At 36.0% G+C, this 23527-nt stretch overlaps 1 protein-coding gene across 1 annotated transcript in view; it reads right to left on the reverse strand.

The window, feature by feature from the left end:
* Positions 1-23527, reverse strand: part of CUL2 (cullin 2) — a 44717-nt gene that overhangs the window by 17860 nt on the left and 3330 nt on the right. The window contains exons 2-10 of the mRNA XM_010006982.1: positions 20791-20893; positions 18885-18979; positions 15236-15341; positions 11770-11852; positions 5228-5324; positions 5026-5136; positions 3657-3819; positions 2373-2497; positions 688-795 (exon numbers count right to left, since the gene is read on the reverse strand). Coding sequence (XP_010005284.1) covers positions 688-795; positions 2373-2497; positions 3657-3819; positions 5026-5136; positions 5228-5324; positions 11770-11852; positions 15236-15341; positions 18885-18979; positions 20791-20893 — 991 coding nt within the window. The remainder of the gene's footprint in view (positions 1-687; positions 796-2372; positions 2498-3656; positions 3820-5025; positions 5137-5227; positions 5325-11769; positions 11853-15235; positions 15342-18884; positions 18980-20790; positions 20894-23527) is intronic.

The raw sequence follows: 23527 nt of genomic DNA on the forward strand, positions 1-23527 counted from the left end.
GAAAGAGTGAGAAATCAACAAATTGATTTAGTAATAACAGTAATAATAGAAATAACAACAATAAAGTTTGTTGTTGTTATTATTATTATAACAGGTAGAACTGTTATCTTAAATACCTTCATGGCTATGCATTTTAAAGATGAGAAGCAATAAGCCTCTTTACCTAAACAGAATTAATTTACTTCAAGTGCAGTTCTCTCCTGGAAAAAATAGAGCTGTTTTGACAATGACTGAAGTAACTTAAGCTTCCAGCTATTCTTTGTCATCAACTTGAAAAATCTAAATGAAGCTCCTATATAAGTAAAACTATCAGCATTCAGAGTTTAAACATTATGGCAGCAAGTAAATTCAAGTTCAAATGCATAGAAGAATTACTAAACTTCAAAAAAACCCACAATTTGTCTATTTACTGTCTGCACCTAACATCAAATGGGTTATCTCAATTTCTGTGTTTTGATTTATGATTAAAAAAAAGGTCTTTGTTTCAGAAAAAAAAAAAAAAAAGTATTTAACCCATATTTTCCCCAACACTAGACTGTCTTTTGTTCCACTGTGTTTCTAAATTAGAAAAGCTCCCTAAGAACTCTATCTTTGAACATGTGTAGATGTCCTGAAGAATTCTGGTGAGTCTGAAACAGGGTCCCACGTTCTGTTTTCCAATTTATTTACTTCATAAGTAAAAGTTACCTTGTCAAGGGCACTCATAAAGTGTTGATCACCATTCAAAACAGTGTTGATTAGTTGAACAAATTTACTGTGTACTTCCAAAACTGACTCCACAAACTGAGTTGGCATCTAAAAAAGGTAGATAAAACACAAAGCAAGATATTTAGAAAATTACTGTTACATACACACAAACATACCTACATTACTTGTATACCTTATCCTAATTATTCTTTTTGACAAAAATTAAAATCATAGTGATTAAGTCTTTGAAAGGATTGATTCTGCATTATTGTACTCTTATTCTACTGTGCTTAAGAAATAAAAAGTGTTCTAGAAAAAAAAAGTCTGTGCCAACATTTACAGTCCAGCTATTTAAATTTGAATCTATACTGTCCTCATGTTGCCTGATCTTTTCCATCATGCCCTAAAATACTCATTAGCCCTTGCAAAAACCATTAATACTAACACATAAATAGGGCAATCAAGCCAAACAGCTACTGAAGTAAGCAAACTGCTGCTTCTCCTACACACTGATTTCAGAGACAGAAAATCCAGATTAACCCTTTGAATCTTCTTATGTAGGACAGCTAGAAATCCAATTAATGTGTTGCATTTCAGCATAACATTTTGTATATAAATGACTAACACAACTTAGAGGAGTCCCTAGGCAGAGAAACTGGCATGCAGCAATGCAAGAGGGTGCGTCACCTGACTCTCCAAGTGCATTCTCAGGTCACACATTAAAAATGTTTTGACGACAAATACCTAGTTTGCGCAGTGGGGCAAACAGTTCACATTTTGAGTTTATCTACATGAGGCTGTGAATTTTCACTACCCTCATGGCTCTGCATTCATTTCCCCACATAGACAATGCTAGTTTGAAAGAGTAAGTTCAGTAAACTTACAAATAATTTGAAAGCAAACTATACTACTAAAGACTTCAGCCCACTTGCAGTATGGACACAGGATTTACAGAAGAGAAAGCACTCCTGTGCAATAAGTGAATTTACAAGAGTTCATATCTATGAATTATTTTAGACAGAAATACAGTCACCATCCTAAAGTGAGTGCAGACCAAGACAGCAAGATGCATTCGTGTACAAATATAATGCCAAATGAAAGTTTGTTTGTTTGTTTCTGAAAAGCAATGCTAGAGGAATGAAAATGGAATGGAGCAATCCAAGTACATATGAACTGAAAAAAGTTTGAGACAATTTAGTACAATAATACTTAAGCTACAGTACTGTCAGAAATTACATGAAAATATGTGACTACAAAGCTATTAGTGAAAATACCATACTGAAATTGGGACAAGATGTCAAATCTTCACAAATAACATATAATTAAACTAAATGGAGTTAATTGGTTCCTAATGTACCAGAACAGCAAATGTCACTTAGAGAAATAGAGGAAAAAAAAGACATACATGGAACAAAAGGACCTAACTGCCATGACACCATTAAACAAACAACAAGAAATATCTAGCTGTAATTGTTTCTGGTTAGATCACAAAAATCAATTCTCAGGATAGATATGTGTTGCACAGCTAAGCGTGCTGATCAGAAGTTTATCCATAATGTTCCAAATCAATTTCATACAGACAAAATTAAAAAAAAAACACAACAGAATGACTAAAAAGAAAAGGGTGAACATTTCATCAGGAATGTTAATCAAACAGGTCATTTCAGCTGCCTAAGGAAACTCACATTTTCCTGAGAAAGATTGCTGGTTGCTCTAAGGCCCTCATCATGGATATGGTTTTGTAGTTCCTGAATCATATGAGGTAAACCACTTGACACAGCACGAAGTAGAGTATACATATTTGCCATGTCTGTAACAGAGATACATATTTATAGAATATGCTTAGAAACACTAAAAACAAACAATTTACCATAATTTCACACAGAACTTTTCAAATACTGAAAAAAGACCAACTGTTTTGAAAAAAAATAACACACTGGATCACTGACAAAAGGAAAAAAAAGCATAGGGCAAATATCAGTATTTACTGACTCCTGCCATCGTGACTGCCTCACTCTTCCAATACTGCATATTTAGGAGAGACTCCAAGAACAGAGCTGGGCTAGTAAGGAAAAGTAATGTGCCAGTTTATTTTAATTCTTGGCCTCCCTGAATGTCCCTTAGCAGCAACTGACTAAAATCAGTTTAAGTATCTTCTTGACTTTTTTTTTCCTCCAATGGTGACTTGAAATTTTCCTCAGGTTATTAAAGCTATAAACAGCTATAAATAAGCAACTGCTATTTTTATTATTTATTTTTTTTTACTTTTTACAATTTTTTAATTTCCAAAAAGGATCCATGCTCTGATTCATTTAGAATAACTCTCTGGAAACTGAACCCTATTGGATAAAATTTGAGTTTTACTGTGAAAAACCAACTGATTTCACATTATAGATACCATCTTCCATGCAAGTATATGCATTATTCCAAGGTTAAGAGGCATGTAATCTTTCAGTCAGGCAGAGAATATAACTATAGGAGCATCTCCTTCCGTAAAAAGGATTTGGGAAGAGAGGTCACAAAAAATTCAGGAAAATAAAATGTGACTATGAAAAGAAGCCAGAATATTTTATAATCCTGACTTGTCAGATGATGATGAAGAAATCTGTAAAGATAGAGATGCTGCTGATTTACAAATGAAAACACGAGCATAAAAATGATCAATTCTACAGGACACAGGACTTAAGTGTGTTTTTAAGCTGACTAAGACAAGGAAAGAGAAAAGAGTATTGGCAGAAAGAGTTGTTAACAGTAAAAAGGTTTTGACTATATACTTGGAAGAACGATAATGAATTACAGGATAAACGAAAAATATCATTCAGGGTTTAATTGAGCTTTCTAGAAAAATTACATATATTAGTTGAAAATGCTTAAGCACACAGAAGGTCATTGAATAAAGACAGTGAACTGCAATGATAAATGAATAAAACAAAAAACACTTCATGCTTTTTGTGAGGATCAAGACTTACCACTTCTTTTCTCTTGTCTGATAATATTGTGACATTCCGCATGTAGAAACTGCAAGTGATCAGCTACCATCCTCTGTTGGCATTCATGGATCACTTTAACATATGAGCTGGGATGCAAGTATTTCCGACACCGCATTTCTTCATCTTTTAATCTACCTAAAACCTACAGACAGGTTTTTAAACTGAGAGCTGATGAAATACTAACAACAAATATAGAACCATGAATATACAGCAGTATATGTATGTGGAATGAGAGACACACATAGGTTAACAGTTTCAGAACTTGTCTTGGATGTTGGAAAAAGAAATTTGCTCTTTTTAATCAGCTTAATGCTGAATTAATATAATCCTCCACTCAGAGTCAGTTACTGATAGACATCTAATAACACTCAATTGTTCTCTTCTGAAAATTTCTTGCCTTCAACTTTGTGACCAGTCTTCCCCAATTTCTCCTACCATACTTCTTACTCCTTCTGAGAAAGTTTTACCACAATATCTAATTATATGACTATAAGAATTACTCTCTGTTTCAAACCCCATCTGCTTGTATGTAAACATCTGCTCAAAAGGTACAGGGGCATCTCTGAGCTGCTAATAAAAACTCTCCTTATAACTTCAATGAAGAGAGTAGGCATTATCACAAGTCATATGAACACCAATATAAAAGTACCTCTATCCAGTGAGTATGCGGGGAGCCTAGGGAGAGTAGTGCAGCTGCAGACTGCTAATAATAGACAAAATGAATCTACATTTCTTCTGTTTTAGTTGAAGTCTTAGCCTGTCCCTGAGTTTCACTTCAGGTGTGAAACCATTAGCTCATGCTCTGTAAGGTTAAAAGCAATCTCACAACCTTGTCCTCTTTTATCTTGTTCATGTGGACAGTATGGCACTGAAGACTGACTCCTCATATTTGCTTTCTCAAGCAAAGCGTAAGAATTACAAGTAATTTACACACAACCAGACTTCACACATCTCAAATCAGGACAAAAGAAAATCCACCTCAGAGTACGTAATTGTTAAAAATGCTCTGTAACAACTCTGCCATATATTCTTTTCTAACCATTACATTGTCAAAACTCTCATCTTATGCTATTACAAACAGAAAGAAAATAAGGAAGTGAGGAACCAATCCTTATCAACCTGACATGTTTTGGCTTCAGTCTTTTTTTTTTTACTTTTCATGCAATTATCCACCCATAGGCAAGGTTTGCAGCTCACAGATTAACCATGCCACCAAAAAGCACTGTTTAAACTGCTTGAAAGCATACAACAAAGAACAATTACGGGAACTGTACATGAAAACATGCACCACTGGTAAATCGGTTATATTAGATTTTCATTATTGCATGTGTACAGAAGAATCTCTTACCTTCTCCATGTATTGTGAGCAATTTGACTCTTGCAATAAATTTGAAGCTTCTTGCTTATAATACTCCCCTGTTTCATTCAGAAAAGGACACTCAAAAATTTCCTGATAAAACTAAAAGGAAGAATTTTTTTTAAAGGACAACTAATACATATCCTAGATTAACATTCACCATTACAAACATAAATCAGAAATGTGTATATACCTTTAGGGGGAACTTTTTCTTATACTGTTCAACATGAACAAAGGAGTTAATAACCCCATGGATTACTTTCTGGTTTGGGTCTTCTCCACAGCGATCACTGAAATAGGCAAAGCAAACATTCATGAGAATGTAGGTATCTAGTGTAACTCATCAGGTATCTGAATTAAATATTGGATGAAAACATTCTCCAGCAAATTCTTCTACTTAGATTGGCAAACCTGAAGATTAATCTTAAAACAAAAATAGAAAACACTCTTCTTCTATTTAAATTGTTGAGATAGCAATTCATAAACTATTCAAAAGCATTTGCAGGTCATGAAACTTCCAAGTATTTGCTAAGTATATAAGTACTCCAAATTACATACTCCAAGCAAGAACTTAATTGTTACAATAAGTTCCATCTTGTGTCTGTAGCCTTTATCAAATAGACTACCTTCACACTCCTGCCCATTCCAAAAAACCTGCCCATTTTCACCAATCACACCAGAAGGAATGCTATTTTCTTTTCTGAATATCTACTATTCAACTGTAGATGTCAAGTGGAACAAATTACACACTTGGTGTGTCACAATTTTTAATCATATATTGGGAAAAGGAAAACCTTATGCTTTCTGATCAAGTTCTTAGCTTCAAATAAGCAAGTTCAGGAGAATAAAATGTGATCTTTGGTCCCATTCAGTTGAAAACAAAAGTAACTAAAACAAGTGTGCAAGCTGAAAACATTACTGTTTACTCCTTTGCAAAGACTGGAAATAGCAGACCCACAATCAGTGCAGTAGAAACTTTCTTAAAACATGAACTGTTACAAAAGACCACCTTTCACACTTTACAAAGCAGTAAAAAATATTCCTTAACTCCTGAGGTGTTAAATAAGACTAAAATGCAATTTATAAAAGCATATTTACACTTAAGCATCAGCAGTCAAAATTTCAAAGGTTTTCCTTTTTTGAATACATATGTACACATATATACATGTATAAAGAAAATAGAACATTACCCAGATTGCACTGAAAAGACAAAATGAGTTCTCTGTTAGAAACTAACGTTGGTACAGGAAAGTGATTTACATCAGTGATTTAAAAAATAAACAAATAAAACCAGTAAAGCCAGGGGAAATACTTCAAATCTAAACATTACCATATACCCATCTTGGCTGGGGAGGAATAGGGGAGAAATAATTGTGATTATTTCATTAATTTTTGTTTGGAATTGATAAAAACTCCAGAGGATGCCCATGGGCTAGGGAGGTTTGCCAGGACAGTCACACCAGCAGTCATTGTATTACATAAAGAACACCATATTCATCTGTTCACAACACTGTTAATGATGTGCATTGCTTTTACATACTACTGCATCCTAAGAGCTGAAAATGTAAGCTCATGATGGGTGGAAAGAACTAGCTCTCTAACACAGAATGAGCAGTCACTGTACAGCTTATGCAGCCTGGTCACCTGTTGTAAACAAGCTGGCCTAATGGGTAACTGCTCCAGCAGGGATGGTCTGATTTTTTTTCCCTTAGGGACAGGAAGGTTCCCTCTAATTCTGGTAGCTAAACCAATGGAATACATCTGGGTTTGGGTACATGTATTCACACCCTGCATTCTTGACAACCTCTCTCTGCCAGGTCTGGTTACACGATGGCAGAGAGAAAAGCACATCACAGAAGCATAACACCAGACCTAGGCCTGGACCCAGCTCCACCACAGAGGGGCCCAGGACATTGGTAAGCTGCAGGATGCCTGCAGCCTGTGAACACTGCACCATGTCATGGAGCGCAGGAAGCCACATAACTAAAAGTGAAGCATGTAACGAAGCAGGGCTCTATCAAGAGACAGTCCAGTCTGCCTCTAGCATGCAGGGTTCTGGACCTGGAAAGATACTGATAACACAAACATAAGAGGCATTACTGTAATTACAGATGAAGACCCAGCTCCCCTCTTTCAGTTCACAGGACACTTCACAGACCTTAACCCACACAGATGCAGGAGATAGGGCAGCAAAGGTCAGGCCCAGGTGATTCAAAGGTCAACATATCATTAGGAAAAAGCTGTAAAAATAGTGGCAACAGATACTCCATGGAAGAGCTGCGAAGTAGGAAACAGGCTTTCAAAGCAGAGGCCAGACAGCATGAAAGCAACAGATGAAAAGGAATACAATATGGAAGAGGCCTTGCCTGCCTTTTGGGTAGCTATAGTGCTTCACAACTAAGAGAAAGAAGTGAAATGCACTTCAGAATACAGAGGTAGTAACCATGTGGTTGCCAATCAAATAACAAGCTGCAAGGATCATGTAAATGTATTGTTTATTTTTTTTTAACAGATGCCCGCAATCCCAATTTTTTTCCCCCATTTGCAGAATTTTTAGTAGCTTAACATAGGTTCCCTTGGTAGGTATGTTTACAGCAAGGTTGTAATGAAATTTATCATAGAATCCTAGGAGTTGGAAGGGACCTCTGAAGATTGAGTCCAACTCCCCTGCTGCAGCAGAAACACCTAGGACAGATCACACAGGAACACATCCAGATAGGTCTTGAAAGTCTCCAGAGAAGGAGATTCTACAGCCTTTCTGGGCAGCCTGTTCCAGTGCTCCATCACCCTCACAATAAAGAAGTTTTTCCTCAGGTTGAGGTGGAACTTCTGATGTTGCAGCTTGGTGCCAATTCCCCTCGTCCTATCACTGGGCACAACTGAAAAAATAATTTATTATTTTAATTTACATTATGAACTTCATCTTGAAACTATCTGAAAAGCTACAGTATGTCCAAGAAGAATAGCCTATGTCACAAAACAGTAATTCATGCCACTTGGCAGCATCTAAGGTTTTTATTTACATCAATGGCACTCTGCTCCCAAAGATTTGTAACACAAGTGACTACTTTCAATAAAATTTGACAGAAGTTACTAAAGTTTCAAGGATTACATCCCTGCGCAAATTGTAGTAAGAGTATCTGCCAAACTAAAATGGGTGACCCCACCGAGGTGGAAGTCTATAGGGTGCATATTTTCCTTTTTGGCAGTAGTCAGTAAGCAATATGGACACATGCAGTGACAGAGCATGTGCCACAGTTTGAAGCAGGGATGTCACAGGACATTTTGGGAGGGTAGAAGGGAAGGATGATGCTTCGTAGAGAATCTGGACAAAAAGATAAAGCACTAGAAACACAAGTTCTCCTAATTCTGCTGCTGCTCTATTTATTTTTTTAAAATAAATTGAGAAAACTACACAAATACAAGCTTAAGGATGTGTTTGTTTCTATTAACTCCATCTTGCTCCTATCTTAAGACTACAGGTAACAGTGGAAGTTTAAAGTGTATCATACAGTGTACTACTATAACCCTTTAGAACATATTTAAAGTTTAAAGGTACAATAATAAAACACTCCTCATTAAAAGAAGATTCTGCCATTCAAATTAAGTGCTCTGCTGTGTTTTACCAATGGCCTGCTGGGACCAACTACAGATTTCAATGTGAACTAGAAGAGGCTGTTTAGAACACTTTTTAAAAAGTTAGCTTCCAATAACTTTCCTTTAATTTAAAATAAGTGGTATAAATAACATATCAGATTAGATAGGAACAGGTTTGGTTAGTTAGAAAGTGTTAGTTATCTTTAGCAGAGAAACCTCTCCTGGTTAGTCTGTACTAATCACACTGTCATTTGAGATAGCACCTGAGTAATTTCCAAATTATTTCTTTTTAAGAATTTCATAGATGAATTTTCTCACAATTCGGTATCTTGTCGGCTTCCTGTTGTGTTGAAACAAAAAGGCTTAAGTTGATATTCAGCTTGCCTTGTAGGAGGAGTGCTTGGGCTAGAGGGAGGGGGAAGAAAGTGTGTTATATTCAGAACTCTATATTAAGAGGAGTGCAGTCAGACAAGACAGGCTTAAGTGATTTAACAATTCTTTGCTGTTCAAGGGGGGTAATCTGCCTCCATTTTGCTCAGTTACAGGCCTCTGTACCTTGCTTGCATTGCTTTGGCACTTATCTAATTATTTGCTGAACTCACTCATCATGCCAATCTGGAGAAGTATTAGTCAAGATGGTTTTCTTTCGTATCAGCATTTCTAGTCCACTAAGGAACCAGATGAGCACCAAATTCAGCACAAGAAAGATAGCAGAGCACAGCCTGCTCCTTTCTGGCACCAGCAAACTCTTAAGATCAGTTTAGCCATCTTGTTCAGCTGCACCACAAGTCCCTACTTGTATTCTTTGTCAGGTGCCAAAAGAGTTTATTGTTAACTTTAATGTATTGTATACCGCACAAGTTTATAGCTTCTAAAAAGTAGATGTGCCCAAAATTTTAGGCACAAGCCTTCCTAAAATTCCATGTAAATGCACTGATAAAATGAAATGTGAAAGCAAAATTTGTGGCTCTGCTCCCTAGTACAGTAATAAACACATTTTTATATGCAACCAGTTGTCTACAATGTTGATTATCAACTCTGTTTATGATTGTTAACTACTTACAACCAGAACATTTTGTGTAGTATAACTGTTCCATTTATTTTATTTTTTTGGTAAAATATTTTAATAAATTGAACCATCCTATGTATGTAACCAAGGGGTTTCTAACTATATATACATGTATTAGTAATTTTATTATTTTTTTTAGATAATAAACTTCCCATGAATATTCTTGCACCTCTGAGAGATGTAAGTTATTGACACAAAATTCTTCAAAGACATTATTTAGCCCCTGAACTGCAGAGCTCCATGCTAAAAGACATTTCACAGAAGTTTGCAGCAAAGTCTTTTAAATTGCCTCTTACAAACTGTATTGATCACTGAAAACAGCAAAGAACAGCAGTGAGTCTACAGTTACATGCAAAGACCATCCTCAGAATACCCATAGCAAGCCCTGCATTTCATGATACTAGGAAGGACAGCCATGTGTTAAGTTATCCTATAGGCCATTACATGACAGGCAGATCACAAAGCAGTGATAATAAACTTAATACAAATTGTCAGATCTGTATTTGGAGAGTCAAACTAACTTTTTTGCGATCACACAGAATCCTTAACAATGGAGGGGAAAAAATTATAGACATGAAGACCCAATAATTAAGAGACAATCACTCAAGTTTTATTTAAAACTTCCCAAATGGTTTAATAACAAATAGTGTCAACTTGTTACAGTCTCAAGATCTAACACCCCAAGGAGCCAGTGACAGTCTTGATTTAAATACTCTTCAAAGATCTGCAGTCAGCCTCAAGGTAAATAAATACTGTTACTTTTAAGAGGCATGATATATCTGTAGAGATTTCCACTCCCACACGTGAGTGAAATATACAGATTGACTAGAACCAGTCTTGAATGTCACTGTGCTTAATGTAACAAAGCAGAATTTTTTTTCACCATGAATTTGGGAATCTTCATTTAGTAAAAAAAAAAAATAAAAAATAACTGTTGTAGTGAACATATGGATAAAGCAGTATTAGCACTGGCTACAACAGAAGTATGGCTTGACAATTGTAAGCAAATAAATACTTCTTGGCTTCAGAAGTATCATCTGAGATGAACATCATGTCAGTTACTCAGCTGTCGAAAATTTAATTCAGGAAGCAAAAACAAAATTATAATATTAAAATCAGGTTTTCTTAATCCCTTGTAAATACAGCATTTTGGCTGATCAAGTGCATGTCCACATCACCTCAATCAGCCAAAATACCTCACTCTTCCAGTTTACCTTTAATAGCCTGGTCACCTGAGTCAGGCATGCAATGACTTGAAAAAAACCCATCATTAGGCAACTCCAGAGCCACCCCAAGCAGTAGTAAAGTGTATGAACTGATGGAACTTACAACTACACACAAAATCTGCAGTACATTTCAAAATTTCTTTTATTCAGAAGCAAAAAACCCTTTGAGTGAAATAGTATAAGGTTTTACATAAAAACTTAAAGCGCCCCAAGTCCTGTAACTATTAGGGTCTTTGTTTAAAAGTAACAAAGATATTCAGAAATTATTAATAAATTCTGTCAAAGTACAAGAAAATAATTATTTCCATTACATTTAAGTAAAGCACCAAGAACATTAAGCCAAGTTACTCATCTGAACAATAGAAACCCAGAAGCTTAGTCTTCCTGGCAGATGATTAAGAATTGTTTTGGGTCCCATGTAAAGCAAAACAGCATTTCTGGCCTTAGGAAATCCTTGCATAAGCCCTGGTCCTTATATTTACTGACACCAGAGAAGCCATAAGGAGTTCACATCAGATGGAGAAAAAGGCCAAGGACATCGTATGGGACCTGAAGAATTATCCTAACTATGCCCCAGTCCCACTGGTAAGAAGGGTTGCTGAAACAGATAAGATCCCTACACCCTTGGGTCACAGAGAATTAACTATTTTCTTTGCAGAGTATTTTTCTACACATGCAAAAAAAAAATTGTACCTAGAAGAAAAAACAACTGATAGAACACAATCAGGTAAGAAGTTACCTTCAAAGAAAAACCAGAAGAATTTGGTCAAAGTCCCCAGACTTTTCAAAGTAAAAAAAGTGCAATAGCCCCACACTGTGAAAAAGCAAAATAAAATCACTCACTTTTTGATTTCTCGGAGGAGCATCCGTATAAGGATGGCCTGCAGTGGCTCAATCATTAATTTTCTCCACATATCAAGAGCTAGCTGTCAGGACACAACACAAATTTAAATCAATAAAAAATATTTTTAAAAGCCCAAAACAAAACCAAAGATGACGCAATTCCTCATTCATGATTTTAAAATTTAAATTGTTAGATATCCTCTTCTTTCTTCTTTTTCAATTTGTTTGCCTTCCCCATTTGTCAATTATATTAACATATTTTTAATCCTTTTTCTTCTCAAACATCTGACTGCATTTGGATGAAGGTCACACACATCTGTACATTAGCAATGTCAGTATTTCTAGTCAGGTGGTGTTTGAATGCAAGCTTCCCAGTCTGTATGCTTCCTACACAACTAAAAGGACTGATTTATTCTTTGGTTTCAATCTATTAAGAATTCTCAAATGTACATAAGGACCTTAGGCAAGCTGGTTATGAGAGCAAGTTCTGAGTGTTTTTTTTATGTAAAAGAACATCTGCACATTAACAGGTAAGTAACATACCTTTTTACCTGAAGTGTTTGAATGTGTACAGACATCACTGTTTCTTCGAATTATACCAAAATCAGCCTCAGCTGACAAAAGACAGTGTCTCTTGGCCAATTGGTCAGAGGTCAAAGATACAAAACCTTTATATCCAACACACAGAACATCCCCAAAGTAAGATGCATACAGCTAAAGCGAAGTCACTGGCAAGCTAATGTTAGTCTTAAATGGAATTCAAACATTTTCATATTAAGGATAGGTCACTCTCTTTCTAATATATCATTAGAGGGATCAGCCAGATGGACTTGGATACCTCAAACTCTTTTGGGTTAAGTAATTGCTCCCCAAATATACCATTTTTAACAACAAAACTGCAATTGTTCACAGAAGTTTTTATACATAAGGCAAAATCAGATTTAAAGCCAAAAGAGGATAATATGAAGGTGTTCTCTTCTGAAAGGGATGACCCCAGGTAACTCTGTCCTGTAACACGGTCTCTGAAATCTTGTCTCTAGCATGGTCCCTCTCACATACCTCACCAATCTGAAACAGCTTCAAATTGCCTGTTGAAATTTTAAGTAAACTACAGACAGGTCAATCCAGCAACTTGATGTATTAGTTCAAGAGACTTTTTTCTCCTTGAAGAGAGGGACTGATCTTATTTCTCCAGCTAGACTGACAATACAGAACATGGCAGTTTCCTTCATTTTCCAGAATCTGTTGCTCCACAGAATCACAGAATTTTTTGAGTTGGAAGGGACCTTAATGATCATCAAGTTCCAACTCCTCTGCATGGGCAGGGACACCTTCCACTAGAACAGGCTGCTCAGAGCCCCATCCAACCTGCCCTTGAGCACCTCCAGGGACGGAGCCCCCACAACATCTCTGGGCAGCCTGCTGCCCTCCACAAAGGAGGAAAAAAAAAACAACAGAAGGCACAGCTTAGCGACTTTCTAGCTCAGAGCTCCCACAGAGTCACTGAAAACTCAGAAGTCTGAAATCAGTGACAGGAGCTTAACTCAGAGAAGCTGTATCCTTCACCATGCATTCATAACAGAGAAAAAAATATCTCTGGCAAGCACTGGCAGCCTGCTTTCATCAGCTGATCTCATCCTGTATTTCCCCTAGTACAACAATTACTGAATGTCTGGAATGCTTATCAAGATCATAAACTGCTTGAAGTCACACCCATGAACATCACATATGCACTACTGGTCTATTCTGTGTATCTACTGTTCACTCCCCAGAAGAGCTAAGCAAGCATGTACTAGTTTAAGATTACTGAAAAGCTCCCTAAGTCTCATCAGCACATAGGAATGACACCGAGACAGAAATTTCAATACACAGAGTACCATTCTGCTTCTACAAATACTGGGCATTATTTCTGTAACTTCATGCTGAGACTGAAGAGAACTATGTATATAATATAAATGTTTTCTCTTAGGTAGATAAAGGGCTGATCACCTTAGTAATCTAAAAAGGGATAAACAATAATTCTTTCCATCTAAAGTGGTGAACAACTGAAGTAAAAACTTCTGTCAAAGTCCCTGGCGCAACCCAAAGCATAAAAAGATAGAATCTTGAACTGGAACCATAACAAAAGAGAAAATGCTTTCAAATCAAAGACTTGCAAAACTTGTTGAGTGCCTTGTAGGTCAAGAAATGTGAACTACTTTTATTTCTGGGGCAATGAATTCACCAAAAATAGTGCTGCAATTTAATGCATTAAACTGCTTGAGTGTAGGACTCAAGTTTCCATTCCTTTTCAGGGCAAAGGAGTAACTACCATAAGCCTAATCCTACACCAGCAATGAACAGAGATTAACTTTCCTGCCTCAAGACCCAAAACTTATCTCCCGCTACTGCAGATTACAAAGACAATATTTGATAAAGAGAAATGGAAGAAGCCCTGAGGAGTGACGTAATGAAAGTCTTTAGTAGAATTCCAGACACCATCTTCTGAATATCTTCATAAAAAAACAAAGGCTGCCAGCTACAGCTTAAGAATCCTAAGTCTCCCCATAACCTGTCCAAATGATGAGCTAGAGATACACCATCCAAAACAACTGCTGGGAAGCTTGTAGAAAAGTGTGCACTGTTGTCTTTCTCCCTAGTTGTGATTCCATAAACATGAGGAAAGCTGAATATTCAAACTAGCTGAATTATCAGATCTGCTGTTTGTTCCTCTTTGATAAACACATCCTGGGGCAGAAAGCTAGGGACAAAAGAGGCCACTACCACCATCCTCTGGGTGATACCTCAAAATACTGAAATACACTGAAATGAGGGGAGAATTCATTAATACCTGAGCACCACCCAGTCCCTAGAACAAGCCCTGTCATTCCCTGCCCCTAAAGCAGCTGAACTAAGAGTCATCCACACTAATGACTCTTAGTCATTAGAAGTAGCTAATGACTTCACATCTGACAATCATGAGAACAGACTCTGCTAAATCTCCATCTGAGGAAATAAGGAATAACATTTATACCCTTCTGATAATACCACAAACAGTGCAGCAACATATATATATATGTGTATATATATAAAATACAGCTCTGACAGACCTTTACAGATGCCATTGATTAGCAAGCCTTCGAGACAGAACAGGTTGACAAGAGAAGAACATCCTTTGCTGAACTGCTTTGACTTAAACTATATAATGTTTCTGGTGGATTTTTTTTAAGCCTATCCCCAGCTGGTTAGAGGATAAACAATTTCAGCTGGCAGTGCCATCTTCAACAGCTGGGTAGCCAGGTCAGAGGCACACAAGATGCTTCTTCATGTATCTGTCCTTTTTCCTAACTAAGGGCAACTGAGATTGCCTGCTTAAAATAATGAAATTAAAGAGCTAGAACAGTAATTACACTGGCAAGTCAAGTTCTGACATTTAAAAAAAAATAATAAAAAGTTTATATCCACTCCCACTTTGAGAGATACCTACCTCTCCTATTTCCATCAATGGTTCATTCATATCCACCCCTCCATAACCATACTGAAGATCAGCTTCAGTCAATTTGTTCTTCTTAATAAACTGTGTGTTGAGGTACCTACGGAAAGATAGTCTAATCAAAATAGGCACAAGCAAGCTTTTTTTTTTTAAATAAAGCTGGAATTGTGCAACATCTTCTGTATCACAAAAGATAACATCTTCTAACCAATGCCACTGCTGTCTGTAGGAATTTCTTAAAATATAAATTACTTTAAAAGACTTTACATTATATTAAAACAGTACAGTGTTAGTAACTGAGATATCTAACAGTAGCTTGACATATCACCATTAACACTTTTGGGTGTGCAATATACTTCTGTAAAAATCCAACATTTCAGCTTACACTGTCATATTTCTCATTCATGTATAGCAAAATACATGCTAAATTCTGATCAGCTGACTCGTTTTAGTGATAGTAGTTCACTGATTTTCAATAATAGAAAAGTATTCCTAAGTATCATATATTTAAAAGTAAAATGTATCTTATTTTGTAGGTACAGTTTACTATTTTGCATTTCACTGACTAAAACACAAAAGCGTCAATTTTTACAGGGAAAATGTTTGTCAGTTATGATCCCTTAGTCAGGTCATGATAACTAGCAAACAACTGCATCACAAATTTTAAAGATGAGATAAATTATTTTAATTAAGTTATAAAGAAATGTTATACATGCTTTTTTCCCCCCAACTTCAGTATTCATTATTGTATGCATAGCTTTTATAAAGAAAACACCCCTCTTAATTCTCAGTATTCCCTTAAAAGAAAGAGTAACACTTTTAAACGGAACCATTCCCCTTCTCTTCCCCAGATAACTGGGGGGAGGAAATGTATGATTTTTTCATGACCACACTTATAATATTTGTTATGTTAGTGCTTAAATGACATAACCAAGATTTATTTATTTTTTTATTTAAATTCAAGTAGCAGTTTTAAGATGTCCAGTTCCAGACACTGAAGAGAGGCAGATCCCTGAAGCGCTTTAAGAGATTCAAACTTTCAAGTCTGCACTGGAATAGTGATGTCTGAACACTCTAGGCAGGAAAGCAAATGTCAAGCAAAAAGGAAAAGGAGAAACCTACAGTGGAAACCTGTGAACTGGAAAGAATTTAGGACACCTCAGAGTCCAAAGAAGGAAGACTTGTTGATAGTACAGCGGTAACAGACTGGAATACAGTGGCCTAACCTACTTCCAGACTCCAGAGTATCACAGAGTAAGGTGAACTGCTCTGCTACCATCAAAAACCATCTCAAACTGTAAATTCAAGTCTGTGTAGAAAGCTACAGGCCCAACATTGCACATGAAACTTATATGGACATCCCAAATAGTTGGAACACAAGCCTTGAGCAGGTACATTCCTTGATATTTCCCACCCACTGCCATGTGAACAAAGCCTGAAGCTGCCATTCTCCTTTTTCCTGTCATTAAAAAGGAAAGCCCTACCTTCTCCTCATTTACACCTTCTCTTTTTCATCAGTACACACCTTCTCAACAAACCCAGACTGGGTAACTAATCCATCTTAAAACCACTGTCTCCACATGTAAATAAACCAGTTTAACCTAGATCAGGCACCCCTGCAAAGACCTATCTGATTCAAGCAAAAAAATAGGTGGCAAGAAGGAGACAGTCAGAACTAGTCCTGGCAAGAGTGCCACCACACCCTGCTCAAAACTAAAACCACATTTGCACACCTTTCCTTTCCCCCTCTCCTAACTTTGCCATCAACTTTCAGAACCAAGCACAAACACAACACAAGTAAGTAACTGCAAGGGATGTGCAAACAGCATAATCTTGAATTAACTTTTCCACTGAAACCACAAACCTTCATTCACCTTGAATGACTACTTGAAGTACTTCATAAGTATGTCTTACATTAAGAGGACAATCCATAAGATTAATCTGTTACTTACTGTAGAAACAAAGATTGGGCATGGATTGATACTTCTTGAAATTACTCAGACTCTTCCTGCTATTGAGATAAAACTTTCAGGGAAAAATTTTAAATACCGGATCACACAGCTCAGGCCCAACTGTACTTGAGAGTACACCTGTGAAGGCTTATGCTTTGCCATCTGATGAGGAAAATGGCAAACAATATGAAGAAACTGAGGTTTGTTTCCTTTCATGGTATTAGCAAAGAAATATACCCTTTGGTACCCAAACCTCAGAACACATCTACCAAGCTTCCACTCTAGAAAAAGTTACAAAGTTTGGAATTTAGATGAGTGTTGTAAGACTCATTCAAACCAAATACCTACTTTACAGTGGAATACTGAAAGACAATGTTCACCTAAATTAAGAATATCAGGGATATGTCTGGTACATTGATATTTCTGTGGACAAATTTTTTTAAGATATAAAAGAGTTGATAATTCAGCAAAACAAAGGGATACATTTTTTGCAAGTAAATTAGCAAATAAAAGAAACTGCAATAACTAATTTAACAATTAGAAGGCTAACTAAATACTGGGAGAAGTTACCAGGTAACTTTCATGTATTTAGTACTTTTGGAACAAACCAAGGACAATAGTCTAACCATAGGTGACTATTCTAGACATAGTGACACATTCCCAAAGCAATGTTCCCAGATCAATAGCCCACAGTGTCCTTGGGAGCACAGACTTTGCAAAGCATTGTCAGAAGGATTAGGTGTATATTACTTCTTTTCATGTTTTATTTGGTTTTAGTAGTTTGAATCACACACTCCTGGATAAGAAACAAATATTAGCTTTGGAAAAATAGATATTGTGAAATCTAGCTTGAATGTAATAAACCTAAGAGCATACCTGTCTCAAGTCAGCTCCTGGTTTCATTCTTACGTTCTCCATGATAAAGCCAACAGAATTTACCTCCTTTCAGTCTTTGTCCATCCATGACATTACGTCATAAAAAACCTGACATGATTATATATTTTCTTAAAAGTAGAGAACCCTGCAAACTATTTCCACAGGCCACTACAAGTACTCCTGGAGAAGGATAAAGACCCTATGTGGCTGTACCATTCACTCTTCTGATGTACAGGAGGTAATTAAAAAAGGTAACTAATTAGCTAAGACTCATTATTACAGTTTTCAGAAGCATTCAGGTTGTTTTTTTAAGATTTTTCTTTAACCTACCACTTGCACAACGAAATTACTTTGTAAACTACAGAATGTGTGTGCAACCACACAACAGTTATGAAAGGTTACATTACTGAACAGTAGAAATTAGCAGCTGCATTTATGTTTTCAATAATTTCAATAATTTCCATGTGCATCTAACTGTGGACCAGTTATGAACAGTGTTCCTCATGGGTGGATACTAAGTTATCTATTTGCCTTGCAGACCTCACAGTGAACCAATCACCCCCTTGGCTGCATTAGCAAAAGGGTACCAGGAAGTCAAGGGAGGTGACTGTTTCCTCGGCACTTGTGAAGACATACCTGGAATATTACAACCTGTTGGAGCATTATTGCTTTTTTCTCATGTTCTGCTACCATAAATATATTCTCTCCAAAACTGACCTGACGCATATTCAGCTATTGCTCTCTTTAACAAGTTTCTTAAACTGCAGTTCACTGTAATAACTTCAAAAGTTTAACAACTCATTTGCAAAGCTTACCTGTATAAGCAGTCCATATAGTCTGCCCCTTTGCTGTACTCTTCCCAGTATCTGTGATACATAATCAGTACTTGTTCTTCAGCTTCCAGAACTCTCTGAAGGAAGATACACACAACCCCCCCCCTAAATTTAGCATCAGCACAGCATTCATACATAATAGGATTTTAAAAAATACCTGTTATAGATTCAAAATTACAACACCTAAGCTTTAACTGTTCTAAAAATAACATTACTGCAATAACAAGAAAACTAACAAATCTTCACACTGCAATTTTTGGTAAGCCAGCCACAACACTTTAAATCGTTTATTTTGTGTTTAAAAAGAACAATCTCTATAAGATATTGCTATTTATCTTTACAGACATACTTGCTTGAATAAGCACGGTTCATATTCTCACATTGTACTGGTGGGCTGACTCGCATAACTATTTGCTCCTTGACACTGATCAATTTTAAATTCATGCAGTCACATGCTTACTGAAGGAGCTGTCTAACTATAACTGCTTAAAAACAGTATGCCTTACTGGTCAAACATTTATACTTACCAAAAATCCTGGAATAAAACAAGTTTAACAAAGTGTAGATACATACAAACTTAAATACATCCTTTTGAAATTAAGTGAATTATCATCTAAGAAGTTGCTGGTGTACTGAACTTCTCAAAATATATTAATACTTCAAAGGAATAAGCTTAAACAAAGTAGTATGATTTGTGAAGGAGGATGAGATCCTAGAAATTCTACTATAAATCTCTCTACAGTATGTAATTTTAAACTTTAGCTCAAGCAGCAAATAAGCCTATGCAAAAATAATGTAGAAGAGGAAAGCTAGTAGACAAAACAGAACTGAGAGTGATTTCCTCCACAGTATGAGTTTTGCAAAGGTTTTTAAACCTTATTTCAAAGACAAATGGTGAACAGCCAAGTTTAAAAGATGTATGCTTTTTTAGACTTCCCACAGCTTCTACTGTGCTAGCACTTGCCTGATTATCCTAAGTGAGCTCATTCAGCTCACTAAATAAATAAGGGAGAAGTTTTTTGGCTGAGTTGTCTGAAAGCTTAATTAACTGATCTAGTGTACCAAAGTGTCAGAGGTATCCAGTGGAACTGCCCATTAAGATACCCAGCCTATCCTATAAAATACACATGGTACACCTTAGCTCAAAAAATGGCATCAAGTTATTTAGCAGTACAATCCAGAATTTCCAAGTCTTCACTCCCTGTACAGACACCAGACAGGTGAACATCTTATTTAAATATACTTCTCTTTTGACTGAAATGCAAGAAGATACTGTTCTTCCATTCTATATATTCAGCATGATGAATCATGATCCTATTGAAATTAAGTGTCTTAGCTAATGAGACAGAATTCACAGCTAAATAGGTATACAAGTATATTTACTTGTAATAATAAATAATTTGTCCTTACTTCCCAAGCATTTCTGTTGTTTCCCACATACTTCAGAAGTTTTCTTAACTATTTATAATCAGTTTCCAAAACACTAAAGTAGACACTTCTAGGCTCTAACAGAAGGCTAATGACAAAATACAGCACATTTGGAAACTGAAGAAATACTGTAACTTGTTTTATTACAGTGATTCAACAGAAAAGAAAAAGCTTACTTTTCAAACCAACAATGAATATTTTTAGAGAAACCATAACAGTAGGCTTAAAAAGAAAGTTTTCTTTTGCATTGCATATAGACAGATGTAGAGATACCTGTCTTCTTTTTGCTGAGATGTGCTGCATATCAGACATACATATATAATCTGTCTCAGCAACTCCATCAACTGTGATTTGGTTGCACAAAACCTGCATACCTTCATACATGGAAAACAAATAAAACTACTCCTTAAAGTAGAAAAAATGAGGGCAAACAAAACCTACATGTAACTGTATAGGTTACCTTGTGCAAATGGCGTACGTGATTTTCCAAAAAAATTTTAGTCTCAGTATAAAGTCTCTCTCCGAGAGGTTCAGGATAGGCCACACACAAAGCATAAATGTCGCTGGACTCAGAGTCAAGGTTTGCATCTGCTTAAAGTGTGAAATCTTATCAACAAAATTTAAGTTTTACAGAACCTTCCTTTTTCTCCAACACAAGCATTTTAAATTAGTATTTTTGTTTACATTCAAGCACAAAAGATAAAATGGATAACTTTCTGGAATTACTGCAAGTCCTGATTTGTGGAGAACTTAGATTTTCAGCACTAATAAAAAAAACTAAGTAGTGGAAGGTAAGAATATGTTACAGCTAAGATCTTGGGACTCCTGGTAGCCCCATGCTGATATAACTTTTACCACTTATTTGCCAACTGTAAATAATATATTATTACCTCAAAGTGAATAATCAGCTTTTATCCAAAATGCTTCCTATGTATTTCCAGCCAATATGAAACTGAGACTCTTTTCAGATAACAGAAAGAAATACTAATCGGTTAAGAACGTGATTAGCAAAGTATGGAGCAGAACAAAGTGAAGCCGAACTCCAGTATTCCTCCCGAAAGCTCATAACAATTTACTACCCCACACCTCCACAGGTAAAACAGTTCTGTGGGATACTGGAAATTACGTCATCACAATGCTGGTGTGGATCCAAAACCTTTGTTTTATTTTTAATAATTATTATAAGTTCAGTAATTCAATTTAGATCACTGCAAAAAAAAAAATCTTATACTAGCTCACTAGTGTCTTGAAGAGCTACATCTTTGGTTTGTGAAATTTTCATGAAGTTTTAAAAAAAAGTCACTGTTTTAAAAAAAAAGTAACTTAATACTTTGTCAGAAGTTCAGGATTAAGAACTTTGCTTTCAGAAAAGATAAGCAAGGATTTTATCAGGCTTCAAGTGAACAACCACAGGAAATAAATTAGTTCTGCAAAAACTATTTCAAAGTGTCATGCTTAGCCACTAATTCCAGGCATTTTATAAAACCAGCCATACTAGAAATAACGATTTAGTATAGATTACTTTTACTAAGCTTTTTAATTAAGAGAAGACAAGAGAGATCTGCTTTCCTCTAGTCTACCTAAAAAAAGAACACGCCTGTGTAAAAGCAGGTAGAAGACTTGAGAAGAGTTGACAAGTCACCTCCTTAGTCCACAGAACAGTATCAAGCTTTTATCACCGTTTTTCCCAAAAGCATGTTCCATTTCTTATACAGAAGTACTACTCAAAAGAAGAGAAGATACTGATGAAGGACAACTAAACAGAAAAAGCCTTTACTTGGCAACTGGAATCTCAAGAGCACTTAATCTGAGTCTCATCTCAAGCACATCTACTTCATTCATACAGATCACAGTACTGGAATTCTCCTTGGAATGGCAAGAAGCTTTAAATAGAACCCCAACAACCAAAACAGGCAATATTCACTGCTTTGTGAGAGTAGCTAGTATCACATTACAGAAACTTACAAAGTTTTGCCCAATAACTACCAAAACAAACTATCAAATTCAAGGTGAAAAATTATTTTCTTAAATAGATTGCAAAGAACAATTTTTTTACACATTCCCCCCCAACAAATTTTGCCAGTTTAAGGATGGTTCATAGCTGAACACATCCCCAGTATCAACACATTTGCAAGACTCTCTGCTATGCAAATAAGGTATTTCTGAGAAAGTAAATTCCAGAATTAGAAATCTTTGTAAGCCACTCACAAGCAAAGAGGACATAACTTCGTTTCTCTTTACATCCACAACCACGCTATCTGAATCACCAAAACTGTTATGAACTCCGATACAAGAACAACTTACTCTGAAAAGAGAGGAAATGGACAATCTACATCACAATAGCATAAACAAATAATAATGGCAACTTATCTGATGAAAATAGCAAATAAATATCTCTGAAATTATCTAGCCACCATTGCCTAGGCTTCAGTTAGGAGTCCAGATGATCGTTACTGTTTCAAACAAGTTTTTCATTTGTAATAAACCTATTTAAGAAAATAATATCTGTGCTTCTTCATGAAAATGCACATCTTCCAAACCAGCCTTTCCTTATTCTAGAGAACAGTCAAATTTTCTTGCAAATGAAGAAAGCTGAACCTAGTATTCTTCTTGACATACAACATTGAGTTTGCACACCTGCTAAAGCTAAACTAACAGCTTAAAGAGGGACACTTCCATGGTCACCTCACCCATTTTCTTGTATCAACCAAATTATAAAAATCAACACCAAATTCTACTTGTTGGATACAAAGTTTCTCTGGATTTCTACAAAAAACACAAGTCAGCTCTGCTACAAAAAAGGTTAACATTCTTGCTTGATTTGTACTAGTCTATTAGCCTATCTTTCAAACCAGAATAGAAATGTTAATGTTCAAAATGTTGTGAATATCTTATGAAAAAATAAACAACAAAACCAAAAAACAATGACAACAAAAAAACCCACCAAACCTCTTTGAGTGGAGATGAATCATTAAACATCACTGGTATTTTAATCCATACACTTAAAGCACTTTATTTTTTTTTCTGTGCTGCTATCCCTTATAAAGTCAGAAAGAAGCCTTTACTGTTCAGTATTTTATCTTGAATGGTGGTAGCCATTTGACCTTCCAGTTCAGCACATAGTTTTGCAGAGTGACAAAGGTCAAAGTAAACTGAAGCCAAACTGCTGCTTGAAGACCTTCACTCTGTGTTGAGAA

This window comes from Chaetura pelagica, unplaced genomic scaffold (assembly GCF_000747805.2).
Source record: "Chaetura pelagica isolate M959 unplaced genomic scaffold, ChaPel_1.0 scaffold17, whole genome shotgun sequence".
Classification (NCBI taxonomy): Eukaryota; Metazoa; Chordata; class Aves; order Apodiformes; family Apodidae; genus Chaetura; species Chaetura pelagica.